We start from the raw sequence: 21410 nt of genomic DNA, 5'->3' as shown, positions 1-21410 counted from the left end.
GAGGCTGAGACAATGGGGATAATCTTTAAGCATCTCTTGCTTTGTGTAAGGCTTGCAATCATCTTGGTTGGGGGAACAGGGATTGAATAGACCCTGGGTGGGGAATGATGTTATTAATATAAACACTTTTCAAGTGTAACATATTGCTCTCTGCACCCAGCAAGCTGTTGTTAGTTTGTGAGCACTGTGCCTTTGGAAAACCACTGAAGGCAGCTTGAATGGGTAGCTTAAAACAATTAGAAGCTTTGAACACTTTCAAGCTAAGGATTGGGATAAGAATGTTTTGAGTCTATGGTTTCTCCTGGGGTTTCCCTGGTGTGCTGGACTAATTATCAAATGTAATTAGGAAAGCTGAGAAGTGGGGAGACTGCAGGGAGCAGCATACTTTCCCAGGGGCCCTCATTTGTTTGTGCAGAAAGGAGTTTGGGGGACTGTCTCTCTACTGTGGAGAAGCAGCAATGCATAGGACACAAGAGGGTGGGAAGGATCCTGGGAACATGAATTTACCAGCAGAGCCTCATGCCTACAGGGGCCCATTGCTCTTGATTAAATGTTAAGTGGTCAGGACAGGTTTCCCCTCCCTTTTCTTCAGGAAAGGATGGTATTTTGGGCCACTACTAGGTTTTTGATACACTTTTAGGAAAAGGTCCAATTTTGGGTGGGTCCAGAGTGGTTAAAACCTTGTCTCCTTCCATCAAAACTCATGAAGCTGGAGAGAGGGACTTCCACATCTCAGTCAGCCATGGAGTCAGTCCACCTCAAGCTGCGGAAGATCTTTCTCATCTTCCTTGGCCTACACCCTTAACCCCAGAGTTGAGTTAGCAACACTCCACCTATGAAGCTCTGAGGAAAGGTGACATTTACAGGGCTATCTACTTGCTGACTTTTATTCAAAGGGGAACATTCCATTTGACATGGTCTTGAAGTTACTCTTGATAAGATGGAAACAAAATACCACACATGCAACATGAAAAGAAAATGATAAACTGGAAATAGAACTGCCTTATGATCCAGCAATCCCACTGCTGGGCATACACACTGAGGAAACCAGAAGGGAAAGAGACACGTGTACCCCAATGTTCATCGCAGCACTGTTTATAATAGCCAGGACATGGAAGCAACCTAGATGTCCATCAGCAGATGAATGGATAAGAAAGCTGTGGTACATATACACAATGGAGTATTACTCAGCCATTAAAAAGAATACATTTGAATCAGTTCTAATGAGGTGGATGAAACTGGAGCCTATTATACAGAGTGAAGTAAGCCAGAAGGAAAAACACCAATACAGTATACTAACGCATATATATGGAATTTAGAAAGATGGTAATGATAACCCTGTATACGAGACAGCAAAAGATACACTGATGTATAGAACAGTCTTATGGACTCTGTGGGAGAGGGAGAGGGTGGGAAGATTTGGGAGAATGGCATTGAAACATGTGAAATGTCATGTATGAAATGAGATGCCAGTCCAGGTTCAATGCACGATGCTGGATGCTTGGGGCTGGTGCACTGGGACGACCCAGAGGGATGGTATGGGGAGGGAGGAGGGAGGAGGGTTCAGGATGGGGAACACATGAGAAATAAAGGAATAAATTAAAAAAAAAAAAAAAGAAAATGACACTCTGTGTATCTTTTACTCGCCAGGGGCTGTGGTGCAGACTATGAGCCTGGTATTTTGAGAAAAAGGAGATCCCTGGGGACTTAAGATGATGTATGAAGTTCATTGTCACAAGACCATCAAATATCAAATCACTGTCTCTGCTTTCTCTGTAGGTAACCTGTCTCCATGATTTCTTTGGTGATGATGATGTATTTATTGCCTGCGGTCCTGAAAAATTTCGCTATGCTCAGGATGACTTTTCTCTGGATGAAAATGGTAAGGACAACCACTGAATTTTATTGTTTCATTGTTCTCGCTCCTTCTATACCTTAGGATTTTCATGGGTTCATATGGCCTGGAGAACATCCATGAGTGGTCCCTCTGTCCCATATATTTGGATATAGGAGCCACTAAGTGAAAGTTGATTGCCTATCTCAGATGCACTGACCCTCCAAACTCAATAAAACTCACTACCTGCCACCATAGTGACCATATTTCTTGAACCATATATTGTGTCACCTGGGCTGACAGGCTCGATCAGACCATGAGAAGGAACATTTGGAGTCAGAAGTTAGTTATTGTATGCGTATATATTTTTTCTAGTCAATATCCTCCAGCTATTTGGCCTATGTTGGTAGTATCATTTTAGAACTCTTTTCCACTGTGTCCCTAGTGTCAAACATTTTCCCTCTTCCTACCTCCTGGCTTACTGCCCCATTCCCCATGCTTTGTGACTCAAGATTCCAGAAGATTGTGAATCTCAGGAAGGAGGTGAACATCTGCCCATCTCCCTTGACTTGAGTCCAAGCTCCGTGAGTAAGTTATTGGTGAATTAGCTCACATGGTCACAGAGTTAGGGGATGATCCTGATGGAAAGACACATTCCAAACATATTTCCCAATAATGAGGAGAAAAGTATGGGGAAAATATCAAGTTGCACTAATACAGACTTTACAAACAACTAAAGTGACAAGGACCCTGAAAGAGGTGGCGTTTCTGCTGTGTTCCTTTTGAGAAGAGGCAGATGACTGTAAAATAGGTAAACAAATCCCAGACTGTCCAGTTTCTTGTATCTTGTATATCTCCAGCTCTGGACAGTGATCACTAAAGTTTGTCAATCAAAACAAGAAGTAAAACAAACAAAAATGAGCTTTCTGCTTAATTCAGTTTCCCCCAAAGCTTAATATACCAGAAAAGATCTCCTAATCTTTCAGAGAACCAATATTTTTGGTGTATCTTTAAGTAGAAGGTGATGAGGTGGTGTCCAATGAAGAGATAACCCAGTGCCTAGCTGTTTGGTTCCACTTTGAGCATGATCACATGAGGTTGGAGAAAGATAGTGGAAAGAGCTCTAGACTGGGACTCAAGAAGCTTGACTGTGCATTCTTATTTGCTGTTTTCTTCCTTTGTGGCCCTAAGCAAGAGGTTTAAGCTCTGCATTCTCATCAGCAAAATGATTTCAATAATCCTCCTAACATATTAGCACCATCAGTGTCCCAAATTACCATGGTAGGGATGCTGAGTGACCTGCATAGAAAGGGTACTCCAAACATATTAGACTGAGCTTGGGGGAGTAGCAGAAACATTTGGCAGACTCTCCTACACACTCAAGGCCTTTCTCTCTGTAAGTCACGAGTGGCATAGTCTCTACTGGTCCATTTATTCATTAAACCAGGAGAGCGGATTATGATGAGATACACTGACAATCAAAAAGAACTCTATAAATGCAAGGTGGTGGTGGTGGTGGTATTGCTTACTTATAAAATGACATGGCGTCCTTAATATGCCTATTTCAATAAATGGCATGTGATGAATAATAAATAGTGGCTCCTACCCCCTCCTTTGAATTATTCATGAATATTTCATCTGTGTGGCTGCAACCTCTGAGCTGTCAATCTCTTCTCCAAGGAAATCAATTTTGTCAACTGGTGCTGTTCTGAGCCATGACTAAGTTGTCCAAAAATGATTGACTCTTGACTATTTAATTACCTGCTCGGACTGCTTTTCAACTCCTTCCCTTGTTTCCATGATCCAAGAGTTGAAGCATCTGGCTTAGCCCAGGTGACTTTCGAAAGTTTCTTCCTTGCCTCTCTCTCCAGAGCCATCATTCCTTCAAACATTGAGGACCACCTTGTAGTCCTGAGACATGAGGTGCTTTGGCATGAGGTGCTTATTCCAGTTTCCAGAAGTTGGTAACACGCTGAGTCTTGGTTCTCCCCAGCTCTACTAAGCCATCTGTGTCCTTTTCCACCAGAATGCCGAGTCATGAAGGGAAACCCATCAGCCACAGCTGGCCCCAAGGCGTCCCCAACACCTCAGAAGAGTTCAGCCAAGAGCCCTGGCCCCACGCGCCGGAGCAAGTCTCCAGCTGACTCAGGTAACGACCAAGACGGTGAGTGCTCTTCTCTTAACTGTGCACGCTGACTTCATTTATGGAGGCCAGTACCCTCTGCATGCAGAGGAATGAGTTCCTCATGAACACCACTGTGTCTCCGTGAGACCAATTCTATCCATTCAGAGACTAACAAGTTCAATTTGTTTGGCATCATGGAGATACAGCTACAACCCCAATTCTACTCAAATGGGTACAGACCAGAAGTCTGGCCCACTTGCCATGCTTGCTGTAATGCTGTTTGTTATGGTTCTCTTCATTGCCATTATTCTCAATGTCATCCAGCAAATGCATCATCAGTGATATAATCAAGTCAAACATAAATTTGGGATAGAAAATCAGAATCAAAAACAAGAAGGTTAAAAAAAAAGAGCTACTTACCTCAAAGTGTCAACATGGTAGATGCCCTTGAGCTTTAAATGTAACTTTGAATTTTTTAGAAGTCAAAACAAAAAGGGAAACAAAATAAACTGCATCATTCTCACAGGAGTAAAGGACATATAGGTCAGGTTCCCAAAGGAAATAAAGAGATTTGATATATAGGATTTTATTTAGTGGATAGTTCATGATGTAAAAAATGTGATCTAGGGGTCTAGGGATCACTGCTGACGCATGAACTATTTATCAGTCTGTGAAGAGACTGGAGCTGGTGCCAAATGTAAATCATGCCACTGAGCAAACCATTTACTTCAGCCAGCTCTTTTTTTCATAGTATGATTTTACTGATAAAGGCAGCAGTGTGTTGGTTTACATTCTGGTGCAAGGCCTTGCACCCACATTTTAAGTGGCACTGATCTAAAAAGCAAAAGGGCCACAGAAGTCCAAGTTTAGAAGCTCAATAGACTCAGGCACTGAGTTTGAATTCTTCATGGATAAGAAATTCTATGATCCAGAAAACTTACACATTTATCCTCCCAAAGCTCAGGGTTCACCATGAGAATTCTTCTAGCCAGAGAGCCTTAGGGCAGAGAGCAAAAAGCACTCCTTATCACATCTTCAATTTGAGGCAGCTTGAGCAACCTGTTGGCTTTGAAATGTCCATGGCCTAGAAAAACAGCTGGTCCTGCTGGCCTCATCCTACCAGGCCTATCACTGGGCATTTCTTTATTCTCGGGAAGAAGGAACCCAACTGTGAAGAAGCAACTCAGGCTTTTCATACCTTCAAGTCTTTGCATACCCTGTTCTCCTGCACCTGGAATGCCATCCCTGAAACCCACCACTCTTCTTTGCTTGAAAACTATTAATCCTTCAATACCTCAAGTAGAAATAGTTGTTCCATTTTCCACAATATCATAGCATGTTGTTCATATCTCTGGGGTAATAGTCACAGCTGTGTTGTAAAGTATGTATTTGCTTGTATGTATTTACTTCCTCAACCAAATCCTGGGTCCCTCAAGGGCAAGGTGTCATGTTCATTTTTGTATCCTTAGTGCTGAGCATAGTACCTTTGTCCTAGTAGATGTTAATAGTGTTTGTAAATGAATAGAAGCACAAGAGCACCTATTTTACCCTGCCCGGTACTAGAATCCCAGTAGACATGTAGGTAATACTTGCTGAAGGAATTTTTTGAAATGCAGCTGTTTTGTGATATTTTGGTTAAACATAAGAATAGCACATGAAACTATGTAAGCAAATTCATATTGCTCAAACTACAAAGACCTAGATTTTAACACTTGGATTGAGAATGAAATTGTTTGTACAGGTTCTAAGCAGGGCCTTGTAAAAAAATGGACTTGAAACACTTGATCAAGATTCATGAAGTCTGGGGACTTCCCTGGTGGCCAAGTGGTTAAGACTCTGCCCTTCCACTGCAGGGGGCACTGGTTCAATCCCTGGTCAGGAAACTAAGATCCCACATGTCATGCAGTATAGCCAAATAAATACATAAATAAATAGATTCATAAAATCTGGCAATAATCGCTTAGCTAATCAATTTTTCAGAGTATCACTGGCTATTTCTGGGATTTTTAACCTGTATTACTTATCTCTTGCTATAAAACAAATCACCCTAAAGCATACTACTTAAAAACAACAAGCATTTATTATCTCACATTTTCTGTGAGTCAGGAATTCTGGGGTGGTTAAGCTGGTTGGTTCAGGATCTCTCATGTAGTTGTCATGTGGTTGAGGTCAAGGTGTCAGTAGGGGGTGCAGTCATTTCAAGACACAATTGGGATGGTAGAATTAACTTCCAAGATGGCCATTGGCAGGATCTTCTTCCATACAGTGATTCAAGAGAATGAAGAAGAAAGAAAATGTGGTGCCTTTTATGATCTGTTCTCCAAAGCCATATACTGTCACTTCTGTTTTAGCCTTTTTATTGGAAACAGTCACTAAGACCAGCCTACATTCAAGGAAGGGGTTGCAGCCTCCATTTCTTGAAGAGAAAGATATCTGAGAATTTGTGGGCCTGTTCTTAAGCCATCACATAATCCATTAGTTAGAAAGTCTGGGGTGGCAAAAGTTTGAAGTAAGTAGATTCTCTTTGCAGACTGTATCCAATTGGGTTACCCAGCACACATGGATACGACCACCTGTAATTAAACACAGTTTACACATACGTCAAATAATTGATCTCCAGCACGCTACCTACAGAATTTCCCTTCTAAAATATATGCACCTCACTGAGTATAATGTGTTGGAGACAGAGAAGGATTGCATTTAGGACTCAATGAACATGTATTATATTGAGTTTTAATAGATCCCAACCTAGGCTTAAGCAGGCAAGACCTATTCTTAGGTCTTGAACTCTGAGTTCTTTCAGAAGTCCCTTGCTAAAGAGAAGGAATGAGGATGCACTCACACATACAAGATAAACAAAGTAACCAATTTGAGGTAGGAAAATGGGACCTTACTTGGCATCAGAATTATTAACAGCCCCTGTTTCTTACCAGTAAAAAAAAAAAAAAATCTAAAGTGGTATCCTCAGTAGAGACAATTTAAATCTTCATTTCAGATAGTTCATGAACATAAGTGAAGTCAAACTCTAGTCTAGCCAGTCTTCATGTTCTGGCAATTTTCAGAACATTTGCACTCATCTTAGATGATGTGTTTAGGGCCTCCACATGATTTCAGCCCGAAAAGGTAAAAGGGAGTTTAGGGTCAAGACTAAGACATCCACTCAGTGAACATTCCACAGGGATAAAGCCAATCTCAGGCAGACCAGTACTTTAGGTAAAGTTTGGAGTTGACATATCCATTTTCCCTTTTCCACCTCCTCCTCAACTCAGGACCATTCCAAGCTGGGAGGTGTAGGGGGATAGGATATGGAAGAGGAAAGAGAGACATCCTTCTAGGAAAACCCAACTCTACCACTTCCCAGCTTTATGAATTTGTTCAAGTTTCTTACCTTCTCTAAGACTTGGTTCCCATTTTGGATAAGACAGAACTTGCAAGTCTAGACAATAATTGTTCTCCGTGGTTATCAGTTATCTCCAAAATTGTAAAACAGATTCCACAGAATTAGATAATAAGAAGGATGAGCTATAGACAATACACAGTTTTTCATAAAGCATCAAGGTTTTCCGAGCTGTCAGCGAGAAACATATACAGATTAATTTAGGGGCTCAGATGTAAAGAAGCTGCCTGCAATGCAGGAGACCCTGGTTCGATCCCTGGGTCAGGAAGGTCCCCTGGAGAAGAGAATGGCTACCCACTCCAGTATTCTTGCTTAGAGAGTTCCATGGACAGAGGAGCCTGGCAGGCTACAGTTCATGGGGTTGCAAAGAGGTGGTCACAAATGAGCGACTAACACTTACTTACTTCATTAAATTATAATGGCATTGGGTTGGGCTGAAATACTTTGTTCTTTGTTAAGACTTGGTAATACTGCCCTGTTTCTGTTCTCTGTCAGTCTGTCTTGGATCTGAGACTTGTGGATGGATCCACATTTCTTCATTTAGCCTGAGTAACTAAAGGTTGTGGAAGATAGGCCATTTCCAGGGAATTTTAACTACCTTCCTTTGATGGCAAATGAAAGCCAAAAATGTTCCTCTTTAGTCGGGATTCAAACCAAATGAAACATTGGCTCGTTTCAGGTTCAGTTAAAGGAATGTTTTGATGTTCTAGTTCATTAGAAAATATAGAAAGTAGGTTTGATTTTGGTCTGAACGAGTTTTCTAGCTTTACAAACATGTGTGTGTGTGTGTGTGTGTGTGTGTATATAGTCCAATTCATGATTCAGTTAATATCTGGGTTCAGTTTGAATTGAGGTTTAGTAAATTGATGCTATTTGGTCTATAATTTGCATCATAATTTGATTCTTTGTTCCTTAGTGTTTAAGTTGTCTCTTTCCTCTTCTGCCCGTGAATAAATCAAAATCTTTCTACTTTATTCCCCTTGAGTTCAGACCCCACTCCTGCCTGCCAATATTGATGGCAGTATTGCCCCAAATGGGATGTCTGTTGCTAAGCCTAAACTTGAGTTAAGGAAAAATCTGATTGTCTATGTAATATAGCTATAAGGAGCTCTCATTCTCGCTGGGCAGAGCTGATGGACTCTGAGAATATAAGTCCCATTAGCCAAGTTTGTCTTTAAAGTAGGGCAAGGGACTGTGTGGAAAGCAGGTGAAACCTGAGCCCAGAGGACTCCTGTGGAATGTGTGAAGGCAGTTTATGCAGTGCTCCATTTTGATTAACCCAGGACTTGCCATTTGATGCGCAAAGGTAAGGCTGGCTTCAGAACTAAAGGAAGATGTTTCTGCACATCTCTCTCTACTTTTATTTCAGCCTTTAATGTGTTAATTTCTCTCTTTATGCAACTACCTCCCAATTGGATTGGATTGAATTGAATTAAAAGGACAAATTCAGCCAGATGCTGGGAAGGAATCTTTTCTTTTTCTTACTTTTTTTGAGGAGCCTCAAAGGAAGCTAATTACCCACCCTGGTAGGCTGAGAGGATTGTAATGTGGTAATTAGTTTGGTATTCTTCAACAGTAAGTCATTGTTGTAGCAACCCAATGTTCCCCACCCTTCGTCCCCCAACCTATGAGTACCTATTCCTGAAAGTCAAATCTTCCCTGTTCCCAAATTCCTGAGAATGAATGTCTTCTCTACCAAAATACACATCTTTTAAAATGGGAGGTCAAGGACCACAAAACATCCAGGTTGGAGGGAGGATGTCCATGGGACTACTGTATCCAGGAGTCCTTCTCTTCTGAACTAAACAGGCTGCTTTGGGTTGCCTAAGATGGAGGAAACTGAATGCTCTGACTGTCCTGAATGTGACTGGATGTACCAACTCAGTCCAATAAAAATAAAATGCAAGCCACAGATGCAAGCTTTGTATGTAATTTAAAATTTTCTAATAGCCACAGTTAAGATCAAAGAAACAGGTGAAATTAGTTTTGATAATTTATTTTATTTAATACATCCAAAATCTTATCATTTTGTCATGTAACCAATGTAACAAATTATTGAGATATTTTACATTCGTTGAAATGGGATTGTATTTTATACTTACAGTACACCTCAATTGACTAGCCACACTTCAAATGCTCACCTGCCACATGTGACTGTGTGTGTGGGCTCAGTTGCCCAGTCATGTCCGACTCTTTGCAACCCCATGGACTGTAACCTGCCCTGCCAGGCTCCTCTGTCCATGGAATTTTCCAGGCAAGGATACTGGAGTAGGTTGCTATTTTCTTCTCCAGGAGGTCTTCAACACACAATATCCTTTTTCTGCATCTGAGAGAAGTTCAAGATAGTGATCTTTTATGTGACGTAAATGCTCTGCACTTTGCGAAATATTTCCAAATCCATCATCTCAGTTGTCACTCATAATAGCACCATAAATTAAGTTGGGAAAATAAAATTATCCAGTTGTTTTTTTTTTTAGATTGGAGAACTAAGATATAAAGAGGTTCAGTAAATCTTGCAGTCTTCCCAATATCTATTTACGACTCAAGAATGAGAGCTCAGCTCTCCTGGCTCCCATGCAAACAATCCTTGCATTGTCCTTGAGACAGGGTGTAGAAGCTCCAGAGTGGTGAATAAACCGTCTCTCTTGGATGGCCCTTGCTTCTCTGCTCCTTCTACCTTCCTCGGCTTTCAGAAAAGGGCTGTAGTGAGGCAGGGGTGGGGGTGGTATGTGTGACATTCTCTTTGTGCAGCATAGAACACAGCCATAAATTAAGCACCTTTGTTTCCAGTTCCCATTATAGACCCTCCATCAGCTCCCCTCCTGTCCATCCAAGGGGAAGTGGTGCTCTTTGTCTGTGCCCTTGGTGAAGCCATAGGAAGAGAAAAAACTTCCCTTACCTCCTCCCCCATTCTGATTCTTTCTAACACCACGGCTTATGCCTAGTTGAAGTGGAAGAACTGTCCTATATCTAAGGCAACTTTTCCATTGCTTAGGAAATGGTTGGAGAAGCAGTATAATGGGGGCCCAGAGCACACCATAGGCCATGGGATGTGGTGGTGTTGACCCATATCCCTGCAGTAGGAGTCCTAGCAACGTGTTGCACACTGGGATTTGTGTTTAAATACAAGTGATTCTCCAAATTTTTGGTGGAGTACAAACATTTTTATTTACAAATACTCACACAGTTATGTGCCAAGCAACCATTCTAATCATTTTACATATATTAACTGATTTAATTCCTACAACAACCTTATGAGGTAGGTGCTATTGTCCCCATTTTGCATATGAAGAAACTATGAAGGGCATATGGAAGTGGACTGACCTACCCAGGACCACACAGCTAGGAAGTAGTAGAGCTGGGGTTTGAACCCAGGCCGTCTGGCCCCACACTCTACAATTTAACCGTTGAACTGTGGTGCTGAGAATAAGACTTAATGATAATGATTTGTTTAGATGCCGAGTGCATGAGAGACACAGGCAGTAAGTGCTGTTGGAAGTATTGGAGTTTGTGGGAAAGTGAGTTTACTGTGGGCTAGGGTGTTACAGCTTCCTGAAAGAACTGGGGCTTGACAGGAGATTTCAGCTGATAAAGAAGTGGATATTTCTGGAAGCAGAGAAAACATGAACAAAAGAGCAGAGGTGGTAATGAGTATAGCATATTGAGGTACAGACAGGCTGCCATTAAATCTACATCTCCAGCCCCCACCTTCCTTCTGGATATCAGCGCCATGAATGCTCACCAGACAATTCTGCCTCCATGTGTCAAATGCAATGTGTCTACAAAACAAAAATATTTCCCTTCCCCAACTCCCTGACAATAGAATCAATTCTGTTCCCTAGGCCCTGCACCTTGGCATTATCTTTGACTCTTCACACTCTCCAGTCCTTCATGTCTACCATATCCTGTGCCTGTTGTTGTTGTTGAACCTTTAAAACGTCTTCACCTTTCTCACAAAAAAATCCCTTCCTTTCCCTTATCACCTGATGCCTGAATTGCTCAACATACTCTTACATAGTATCTCTGCTTCAAATCTCTATCCACTTAGGCATTTGCTGTGGTGCCACCACATTTTTCATCCTAAAACACGGCCATTTTATAACTTCCCTGCTCCAATACCTTCATTGGTTCCACATGGAGTTCACTGATCATCCCACCTGCATGGTACTGCTGAGAGAGTCGAGAACCAAGGGCTCTGCTTTGGGGAACACGGCCGTAACATGCACAAATAAAAAGTTATGGGCTTCACTCGGGAAAACTTCAGTCTTCTAATGTCTGACCTGCTAGCCAAAGAATTAGTCCTCGGCCTCCTTAAGTTGATGAATCACACACCGTGGAAGGGGATTTCCTAACTCAGTGCTTCAATTCCTTCCATTTCTAGTAGTGGCAGTAGTAATAGCAATGGAAGATGTCATTATTGAGCCCTCTTTATCTGCTAAGGCACTTGGCTAAGTGTTTTATATGTAGTCTGTCATGTAATGCTCAAAACAACAAGAATTGGCATCTGCATTAATTTTATTCAAATGTTACAGATGAGGAAACAGGCTCACAGAGGGTAGGTTCCACCTGAGGTCACACATCTAAGAAATGGCTAAGCCAGGGTTTAAAACTCTGACTGATACCAAAGCATATGTTCTTTCCACAGATTAAGGGCAGTGTAGTTTTTTTCTAATTCCTGCCCCATAAAACTGGGAGTGAATGTCAACAACAGGCTTGCTCCACCAGAAACATGTTCTCAGCAAAACCACCTTCAACTGGAAATAAATATTGTCAGCTTTATCAAGTCTGAGGAAACAATCCTGGGACATCTATCAGTCTTCTTACAGTTGTCCTCTTCTTGAAGGAAACTGATCTGTGTTAAAATAGTGCAGAAATGGGTACACTTTTTTTTTTTTTTTTTTGCTATAAGGAAGACTCTTACTTTTCTCCTTTATTTAAAAGGTTCACCACTGCATGCTGTCCAAGACTCTGTAGGGAATTGATTTAAAATTCAAATTCCAACTTCTGATGTTACAGTGTCTTACAACCTATGATTGAATTTGGCCTGAGAACCAGGCTTGTGATCAAATAAGTGAAAAACTGTTCTTGGGCCCTTAGTTTTTGCTTCCCTATTAGACGAGTCTGGGGAGAGGGACAAAAGCTTTCCCACTGAGCAGAAATAATTAGCCAAACCAATCCACACACCCCGCCCAAGGGCTCTTTGGAATGAATGTATGAAAACCACAGGCTCAGTCTCTTGGCCTTGTTCTGAAGTAAGTTGAAACCACCTTGGTTCTACTTGGATGGCCTTCCAGAAAACCTCCCTGTATAAGTAGGAAGAAACCAGGGTGTCTTTGGACTGGAATGAAGGAACATTAGAGCATCTCAATATGAGAAAAGAATGAGGAAGTGACTGAATTGTATATTGAGATCTCCCTCTTCAAGACATTAGGAAATTAGAAAAGACAAGACAGAGAACCAATCACTAAAAAGTCATAATGGTATATGATATGCTAACTTTGGGGGAATTTTGAAATAAATCTGTAGGCAAATCCTGAAGTCCACCATCCATTGAGAAGAAGCAGTTTACACCCTTTAAGCAAGTCCTAAACTCTCTGAGGCTCTTCTTATGATTAAAAGGAGACCATTGATTCCTGGCTACCATCTCTTGGGGTTATCAGGAGAATCATGTGAATTCATATAGTGCAAAATGCTTTGAAAACAATTGTAGAAATACATCTGCAATTTTAAAGGTGGCTCTGAAATTATTGTCATGGCTTTTTTTGTAGACTGAGTTATTTGTTTTCAGTTAGCAGTATTTCAAAATAGATCTCAAACCCAAACCAGCAGACTTGATTTTGAGTTGAGCTCAAGTGTGGAGATTCAAATGGGAGGGAAAAGCCAGAGCTAAGTGAGAATGAATACTAAACCAATTTGCTGTCCAGTCAAAGGCTGGGTGAAAAGCACATGTCAAACTGACCCTTTTCTTCCTGTACCATGAGAACTTGAACCCAGAAAGTAAATGACTTGTTTAACTCATTGCCCAGACAAATCTTTAATTGCTGTACCTGGGGCTACTTACACCCACCTTTCACATGATTGCATCTTGATTTCCAGGAATCAGTCCAGCCTCCAGACAAGGGAATTCAGAGTCTAAGAGCTCAGCATCAATTTGCCAGGCTGGTGACCATACTCTGCCCTTGGCCACCCATGCCAGTAACTGAAATTTCTCCTTGTTATTTGGGAACTGACTCCCTCTACCTTGTTCTTGACTCCTGGGAGCTCCTATTCCCCTACACATTTAAGTCCCAATGAATCTAGTTAATTCAATCTAGCTACCTTACCCACCATCTTTTGTTGGGGCTTGTCTTGTTCCATTCTGAGGGAGCCAAGGATTTAAAGACAAGCACTGGGAAATGGGCAAGCATTAGCCTTCAGAAAAGCTAGAAAGCCAAGATTGTGCCAAGCCAAGCTTGGCAATTATGCTGCATAGCTGAGGGAAGTGGCAGACAGGGCGCAGATACCATCTTCTCAGAGGATTCTGTGGCATGAGGGTAGTTACATGCCTGGCTGGCCACTCTCTCTGCTATTGTTTCATGACATTGTCTATGAATGTTGGCGGGGTGAATGAAAGATAGCTCTTGCTAATCACTTTCCAATCTAAACTAGATAGAGTAGGATAAAAAGCCTAGAAGATGGGTGTAAGCTCTGGTGTCTGCTTCTACGCTTTCCTATTTCTTTCTTTTTTTTCTCGGGCACAACTCTTCTCCCTCCTTCCTACCCCATGTCAGAAAGTTGTCATAGGAAGGAGCCCCAGGAGCAAACTGTGAAAAGGGAAGAGCAATGTAGCAAAAACTGAAAACAAACCGAAACATACATAGGCTTTGGAGTCAGAAAGACCTGTGTTCAAATTCTGAACATAGGATTTGCTGTCTGTAACTGGAACAAACCTCTGTTTCCCCATCAGAAATTAGAGTATGACTAGATGAGGTTGTGTGTGTGTAAGAGAGAGAGAGACAGAGAGAAAGAGAGCGAGACTAGAAAGAGAGAAAAGAGTTCCTGGTTTATCACAGACACACAATAAGCATTATTATCCTGGTTTTTATTGATAAGATTGTTAAAGCAGCCTAGGAGATTGAAAAGTTCCTGATGTGCCTTGTTGTAGAGGAGTAAAAATGAACTGTACAATGAGAAGAAAGGGATGAAAGGATTTGGAATATGAGTAAATAAAAGATGCCAACAGTGAGGCTGTGGTTATGAGAAGGGAAATGAGAGAGACCAGTAAAAGATGGCAAAGACTCCCCCAGTACATTCTCAAATTGCAGCTGAGAAATGGAACTTTAGAGACAGAAGCTAAAGATGTCTGAGCAGAATAAAGGAAAAATGAGGGTTATCAAACTGGTGTTATTTCCAGTCACTCTCAAAATGATGTGCGACAGCCTTCCATGTGGATTTGCCAATCCCAAACTACGCACAGTTCATCAGACCCTATTTTCATCTTTTCCTGCTACTTCTTTTACTTGACATTTATATGAATTGGCTTCATAATTCAAGTCAAATGGCACTCTTCCAGATTTTTTTTCCCACAGAAGCCATAGAAGAGATGCATATAAGAATATGTTTTATGTCCTCTGTAAACGTAGGAGCTCCTTCAGCTTGTAGGGAATTGACCTTTGCCTGAGTTGTGTGCTGTGTGTTCTCAGTCATGTCTGACTCTTTGTGACCCCATGGACTGTAGCCTGCCAGGCTCCTCTGTCCACGGAATTTTCCAGGCAAGAATACTGGAGCAGGTTGCCATTTCCTACTCCAGGGGGACTTTAGCCTGTACGTGTTTACATTTTCTCGTTGCTCTGTGTCCATCTTTGGGTTTGACTCCATCATGAAAGTCTGGGAAAGTGTCTGCCGTTTTTTTCCCCAACAATTAAATTGTTAATTGTAGTTAAATGGTTAAAAACTGATTTTCAAAATGCTTATTGAATGTTGATGACAAAATTAAATCCTTTATTTGCAGGTAGCTTAAGACTGATCTGGGGATTGATTGATTGGGAGAGTGGAAGTGGAACATATGTAAACATACACAGACATACAGAGAATAGAGAGAGAGGTATAGATGGAACTTTAGTGCTCTAAAATTTTGGGGTGAGAGAGTTACAGAGAATGTTGAGAAAATAACTAGAAATTGGAAAAAAAAAAAAAAACCTGTGTGTGCAGCTTTATGGCCAATAAGTGGGAACTGATTCCCATGCAGACATGCTATGGTTAATAATTTCCCACATTTTGGCAAGACCAGTGGGCTCATTGCTAGATAAGAGGGTAGGTAAAAAAGACAGTTTTCATACTGGAAGTATAGTAGTCAACCTCTTGTAGCATGGCTGATGAACGCTGGGAAACTTGCTTGCCCAAGGACACAGCAACCATGTAGAACAAAATGGCAGAACTTACCTGGGGATACCTACATCTTTGAGACTTCCTGGCTGAGGTCAGGGCTCTTTTGGAAGACTTGCATTACGTCAGTTCACGTTCATGACCAAGAGTGCTCTGCATCTTGAATTCTAGGGGGCCAGGTCCTGCTTGGAGACCCTGGGGGCACTGCAGGTGGTGTAGTAACTCCTTCCTTTTCCTGCAGAGTAATTGACCCCTTTGCCACATTGTGTCTCCATAGACTCTTGCTTTTTCCAAAGTGTCTCTTTTATTCACCAGAAAGCCTAGTGCCCTGGCAAAGCCTACCTCCCCCAGTCTCTGTGCTGTTTGGTACAGGTCATGTTCCTCTTTGGGTGGCTTGCATTGTATGTGTACTAACACCCTAAGTTTGCCTGACCTCTAGGTCTCTTTTCTTCTCCCAGTCCATGCTTTACCTCTCCAGTGCTTTAATTTAAGCCATCACTACCTCTCACCTGGATGAATGCATTGTCTTTCAACCAATCTCTTTGCTTCTACCTTTACCCCACTCTAATCCAGTCCACCCACCACAACTGGAGTCATAGTTTTTAAATGTAACTTTGATGGTCTCAAACTTGTGATGTATTATCAAATGTACATTTGATAATGTATGATTTCTTTCACACATCAAACCCAAACTTAACTAAAGTCCTCGCAAGAGGCCCCCAGGGTCTGGTTTTTATCATCAACTCCAGTCTCATCTCTCAGAACTAACTCACTGCTGGCATGTATGCTTGAGCCATTTGGAGCTATTTATACTTCTGTAAATGTACTGTATTCTTTCACACTGCCATTCCTTTTGCCCCTTCCAGAGAAATTCTGATCTTGACTACCCTTTCTACCCTCTCTGCCTAACTAGCTCCAATTCCTCTTCTGTTAATGGCTTTATTGAGATATAATTCACATAACAATTCACTCAGTTAAAATGTACAATTCACTGGATGTTGATAGTTTAGAGTTGTACAACAACCATCAGTATTTAATGTCAGACCATCTTTACCCACCCCTCGCCAAGAAACCCTGTACCTGTTTGCAGACCCTCTCCATTCCAGCCTCCTTGCTTCCTGCTGGCCTGCCTGTGGCAACCATTGATCTATTGGACCTTCTGTCTCTATAGATTTGTCTATTCTAGAGTCATCTCTCCAGACTTTTTTCAGGTGTTGCCTCCTCTTGTTTGCCTCCTAGTTCCCTGATTTCCAAACATCTCTGCTGGGCTCCAATAACACCACTTGTCTAGGTCTGTCATAGCACTTATTCTACAGTATTCTTACCTGCCTCCCCATTTGAATTGACTTACTCATCTCTGAAACTTCAGTGTCTAATTCTTAGCTCAGTTTAGAGAAAGTACTCTGGAACTACTGGCCAACTGAATGAATGACTCCCAGGAAGCCCTGACAGGGAGAAAGGCCTCTCAGTGAGTGGGTTAAAGACAAGTGAATACACAGGTAAAACCAGACGGTGGATGCCTAAGTACCCATTTTTCAGCTCACTTGCACTTGGATAAATTCAGCTACCCGAATGATGTCTCTTTCATCTCTATAGTTGATGTGAAGGTTCCAGAACCTAGGGAAACATTACCAAAGTGGTGCAGAGGAAGTATATCTTCAGGAAATATTCATGATACATCAGTTTAAGCTTTACCTGTGGGATCAACAGCAACACTCTCAGGCCATCTTCCTGCTCAATTTTTTCAATTTCCTATTCTCTCTCTGTGTCTCTCTTCCTCTCTACCCGCTCTCTCCTGTCTTCCCTTCCTCCTCTTTCTCTTCTCCTCCCCTCTCCCCCTAGTGCCCTTGGGATATTTGCCTTTTTTAAAAAGCACATTTCAGAATATCAGAGGAACAATGTAGGTCCTTAGATTTTAAAATAAATTAACTTAAGCATGAGATGTCTGAACATGTATTCCCTTTGAAAGCTGTTTAATTGTTCCACTTCAATGCACCACATTGCTTTTTACATGATTCGATCTTTAAAAAATCTGGTCAGCAAGGGAATATAAGACAATTTGCAACAACAATGGAATATAGAGATGTTAAATATTAAATCATCTCATCTTCAGCATTTTACTGACTAGAGACAAATGGAGATGCACCCTGACTCTGGCTATTAATACCTTTTTCTGTCTGTAAGCCTTTCTCCTGAATTCAAACTTCCTCCTTCTTCTCTTTCCTAGCAACCTCTTGTCTCTCGTCTCCTTCACTCCTGATCTCTCTCTCTCTCATTCTCAATTCTCTCCTCTGCCCATTTTGCTGTATGCACCTCTCTTTATGTTTCACACTGTTTCTCCTCCATTTTCTTTTCCATTCTGCTTCCTAATTAGCACTCTCTCTCTCTCTCTCTCCTTTTTTCCTTCTGTTCTTTGCACCCAGAATGAAGTAGGGAAGAGATTGGGGGGAAAGATGAGCAGGAAAATAGAGAGAGGAAGAAATAGATAATAGGGCTGTCCTGCACCACATCATCTGCCACCAAAGGGGACATGCCCAAATCACTCACATGCCTTCCCCTTTAAGGTGAGGCATATAACCTCTTCATGCCTGGCTTTTATGTCATTTATAAAATTGAAACAGAGTAACATGTTCCCGGACTACCTCCCAGAGATGCTGCTAGGGTCAGACTTGGGAATGAATATGAAAAAGGTTTGAAAAGAACCAGACCCCTGTAATTGGAAGCACTTGGGAGGAGGTGAGGCGGGGAGAAGGGGGCGGGGGGAGGTTAGATTACCGCCTTGCACCGCAAGGGGATCTAATTAACTGAGGATTGTAGTTCTTGCCTTTCTGAGGAATGTGTTTCTTTTCACCTTTGTTCTACTCATCAAATCACTTGGTCGTCTGTGTAGCGCGTTTGAATGTTCTTAGTGTCTTCAGAGGGGAAGGATAACGTGTTCCTTTGTATGCTGTTGATTTTTCTCCCTTCCTTTTCTCTTGCCTTGGGCTAGCAAACGGAACCTCCAGCAGCCAGCTCTCTACCCCCAAGTCTAAGCAGTCTCCCATCTCTACGCCCACCAGTCCTGGCAGCCTCCGGAAGCACAAGGTATTATGTCTCTTATACCTTACTAAACCCCCTTTCACTTGGACTTTTTGGTCCATTAGCTTGAAGCCCCAGGAATCCCAGCAGGGGTCAAGCTTCCAATCACTTGTATTTATTCTTCTGGCCCCCGGTTTAATTCTAATTATATTTAACCAAAAGGAAGCGGTATGAAGGACCCAAATACCCCCATTCTGAGCTAATTGTGTCACCAAATGATGGCCCAGGGGATAAACTTAGATTTTGTCCCTCTGATTGAGAGGCACAGCAAACAGGGTGTTGAGGGCAACTTAGGATCCTAGGTCCTGTAAAGGTCATAAAGAAAGTTAGCTCTGAGTTACTCCCTTTAGATTTGTGGGACATTCAAATATGAACAGACCCTAATTTCACTGTGTATTCTTCATGACCAGGCCGATTCTGGTACACTGTGGGAAGAGAGGGCATAGATACATTGCACTGACCCTAGGCACCCTTTACACCTCTAAGTTAGCCCCAATAAATATACCATTAAAATAATAGATGTTGTAGAAATTCTCTACCTCCACTTTCCAAACTGATTTCCACCTAGAAATCTCTTCTGTATCGAAAATCTGCAGTGGCCATTGCCTTCCACCTCACCTCAGGCCACATGGATGTGGTTTCTGCTCTGATTGTTGTTGTTTAGTCCCTAAGTCATGTCCAACTCTTTTGCAACCCCATGGACCGTAGCCCACCAGGCTCCTCTGTCCATGGAATTCTCCAGGTAAGAATACTGGAGCAGGTTCCCATTCCCTTCTCCAGGGGATCCTCCCAACCCAGGGATCAAACCCTCATCTTCTGCACTGGCAGGTGATTCTTTACTGCAGAGCCACCAGGGAAGCCCTCTGCTCTGATTACCACACCGTAGAGTGGCTTCCTCTAGGATTCTCTTGTGTTCCCCTGGCTCACAAGAATTGGCATGAGATGGAGAAAGGCAAAAGGCCAACAATGTGGCCAGCTCCATCACGGAACCATAGAGGGTCAGGGGTAGAAGAGATCTGAGACAGAGGTAAATTTGTTTCATTTGATTCTCTCAATGATCTTGTGGGATTGATATTTTACACATGAGGAAATTGAGACCCAGAATGGTGAAGTTACTTACTGGGGTGACATGGCTAGGCAGCAGAAGACATAAGGTCCTAACCAAGGTTATGATCCTTGGTCTGCTGGAGCTGGTTTACACTAGCTCATGAGAGCTTACTGTGTACACTGCTTTCCAATTCTAGAAACTAGAGCTCAGCCATGATGGGAATATTTACACCATGGAATTCAACAAATGCTATAAATCAGAGTCATTGTTTTCTCACACAGAAAGCTGGTCATTACACATTCAACAGCACACCACTACCTGCCACCCATTTAAATTTCCCTTTCTCTACATCAGGATTTTAATTTCCTGGTTAACTTGACCATTACCTGAGCCATAATTCCTAATGCTCATTCCATTCCTTTAATGACTCTTTTAACTTCTGCTAGTGACCCTGGCTGGAACCTTTGAATTGTTCTCTTGAGCTACTTGGTTTTAACAAAGGAGGATCTGCTGAACTGTCTGTATAGCCAGTGTTACCCCGAGATTGTGAGATGGATGAGAACTGCTTTAGCCATCAACTTTCAGTGATTCTTCTGAGCAACAAGGCTTGTTCGTGTGGACATACCAGGATGAGGAATAGCCTACTTTGGTTGTTCTATTGTCTACACAGAACCTCATAGGGATGCTCCACTGTTTCCTACTGTGTTTTTCTTCCACGCATTTCTGCCCTTACTTTCCTTCTGGGAAGTGTGACCTATCCCAGTACCTTCCACCAGTACCTTCCTCAAAGGGCTGGGAGGGTGCAGTCTAGGCATTCATTTCACCCATACACTTGAGACCTTCCACTTTTCAGTTGATATGTTCAGTTCATTTAGTCTGAGGCCCCACCACCCATAAGCCCACTGGATAAGTGCATTGCTAAACCATTTCTTCTGGTTGGGTTTTCAGGCTTTAGGGGGGCATTGTTTGCTGTATTTAATTTTCCATTTCTTTTGGATTCAATTCTAAAAAGAAATTTCACCATTGAAGGACTAAAATAAGCTACAGGTGACAGCCTTGTCAGAGCCTCACTATTTTATTTGTGTCATTGAGTTTTCAGTGTATCACTTTATTTTTCAAATTGCCCCTTTTAAGATCATACATCATGACCAAGTGGGCTTTATCCCAGGGATGCAAGGATTCTTCAATATCCACAAATCAATCAGTGTAATACACCAAATTAACAAATTGAAAAATAAAAGCCATATAATTATCTCAATAGATGCAGAGAAAGCCTTTGACAAAATTCAACATTCATTTATGATAAAAACTCTCCAGAAAGCAGGAATAGAAGGAACATACCTCAACATAATAAAAACTATATATGACAAACCCACAGCAAACATTATCCTCAATGGTGAAAAACTGAAAGCATTTCCCCTAAAGTCAGGAACAGGACAAGGGTGCCCACTTTCACCACTACTATTCAACATAGTAGTTTTGGAAGTTTTGGCCACAGCAATCAGAGCAGAAAAAGAAATAAAAGGAATCCAAATTGGAAAAGAAGAAGTAAAACTCTCACTGT

At 41.8% G+C, this 21410-nt stretch overlaps 1 protein-coding gene across 8 annotated transcripts in view; it reads left to right on the top strand.

Annotated features, from left to right (window-relative positions):
- Positions 1-21410, top strand: part of DCX (doublecortin) — a 398761-nt gene that overhangs the window by 358023 nt on the left and 19328 nt on the right. For 4 of the 8 annotated variants that reach the window (XM_061409497.1, XM_061409498.1, XM_061409496.1 and 1 more), the window contains 3 exons: positions 1780-1882; positions 3861-3998; positions 18710-18804. In XM_061409497.1, the coding sequence (XP_061265481.1) occupies positions 1780-1882; positions 3861-3998; positions 18710-18804 (336 nt within the window). The remainder of the gene's footprint in view (positions 1-1779; positions 1883-3860; positions 3999-18709; positions 18805-21410) is intronic. The other 4 variants (XM_061409500.1, XM_061409503.1, XM_061409502.1 and 1 more) reach the window with 3 other exon arrangements.

Source organism: Bos javanicus, chromosome X, assembly GCF_032452875.1.
Source record: "Bos javanicus breed banteng chromosome X, ARS-OSU_banteng_1.0, whole genome shotgun sequence".
NCBI classification, from domain to species: Eukaryota; Metazoa; Chordata; class Mammalia; order Artiodactyla; family Bovidae; genus Bos; species Bos javanicus.
Note: the sequence above shows the minus strand (reverse complement) of the source record. Positions and strands in the feature narration are given on the sequence as shown.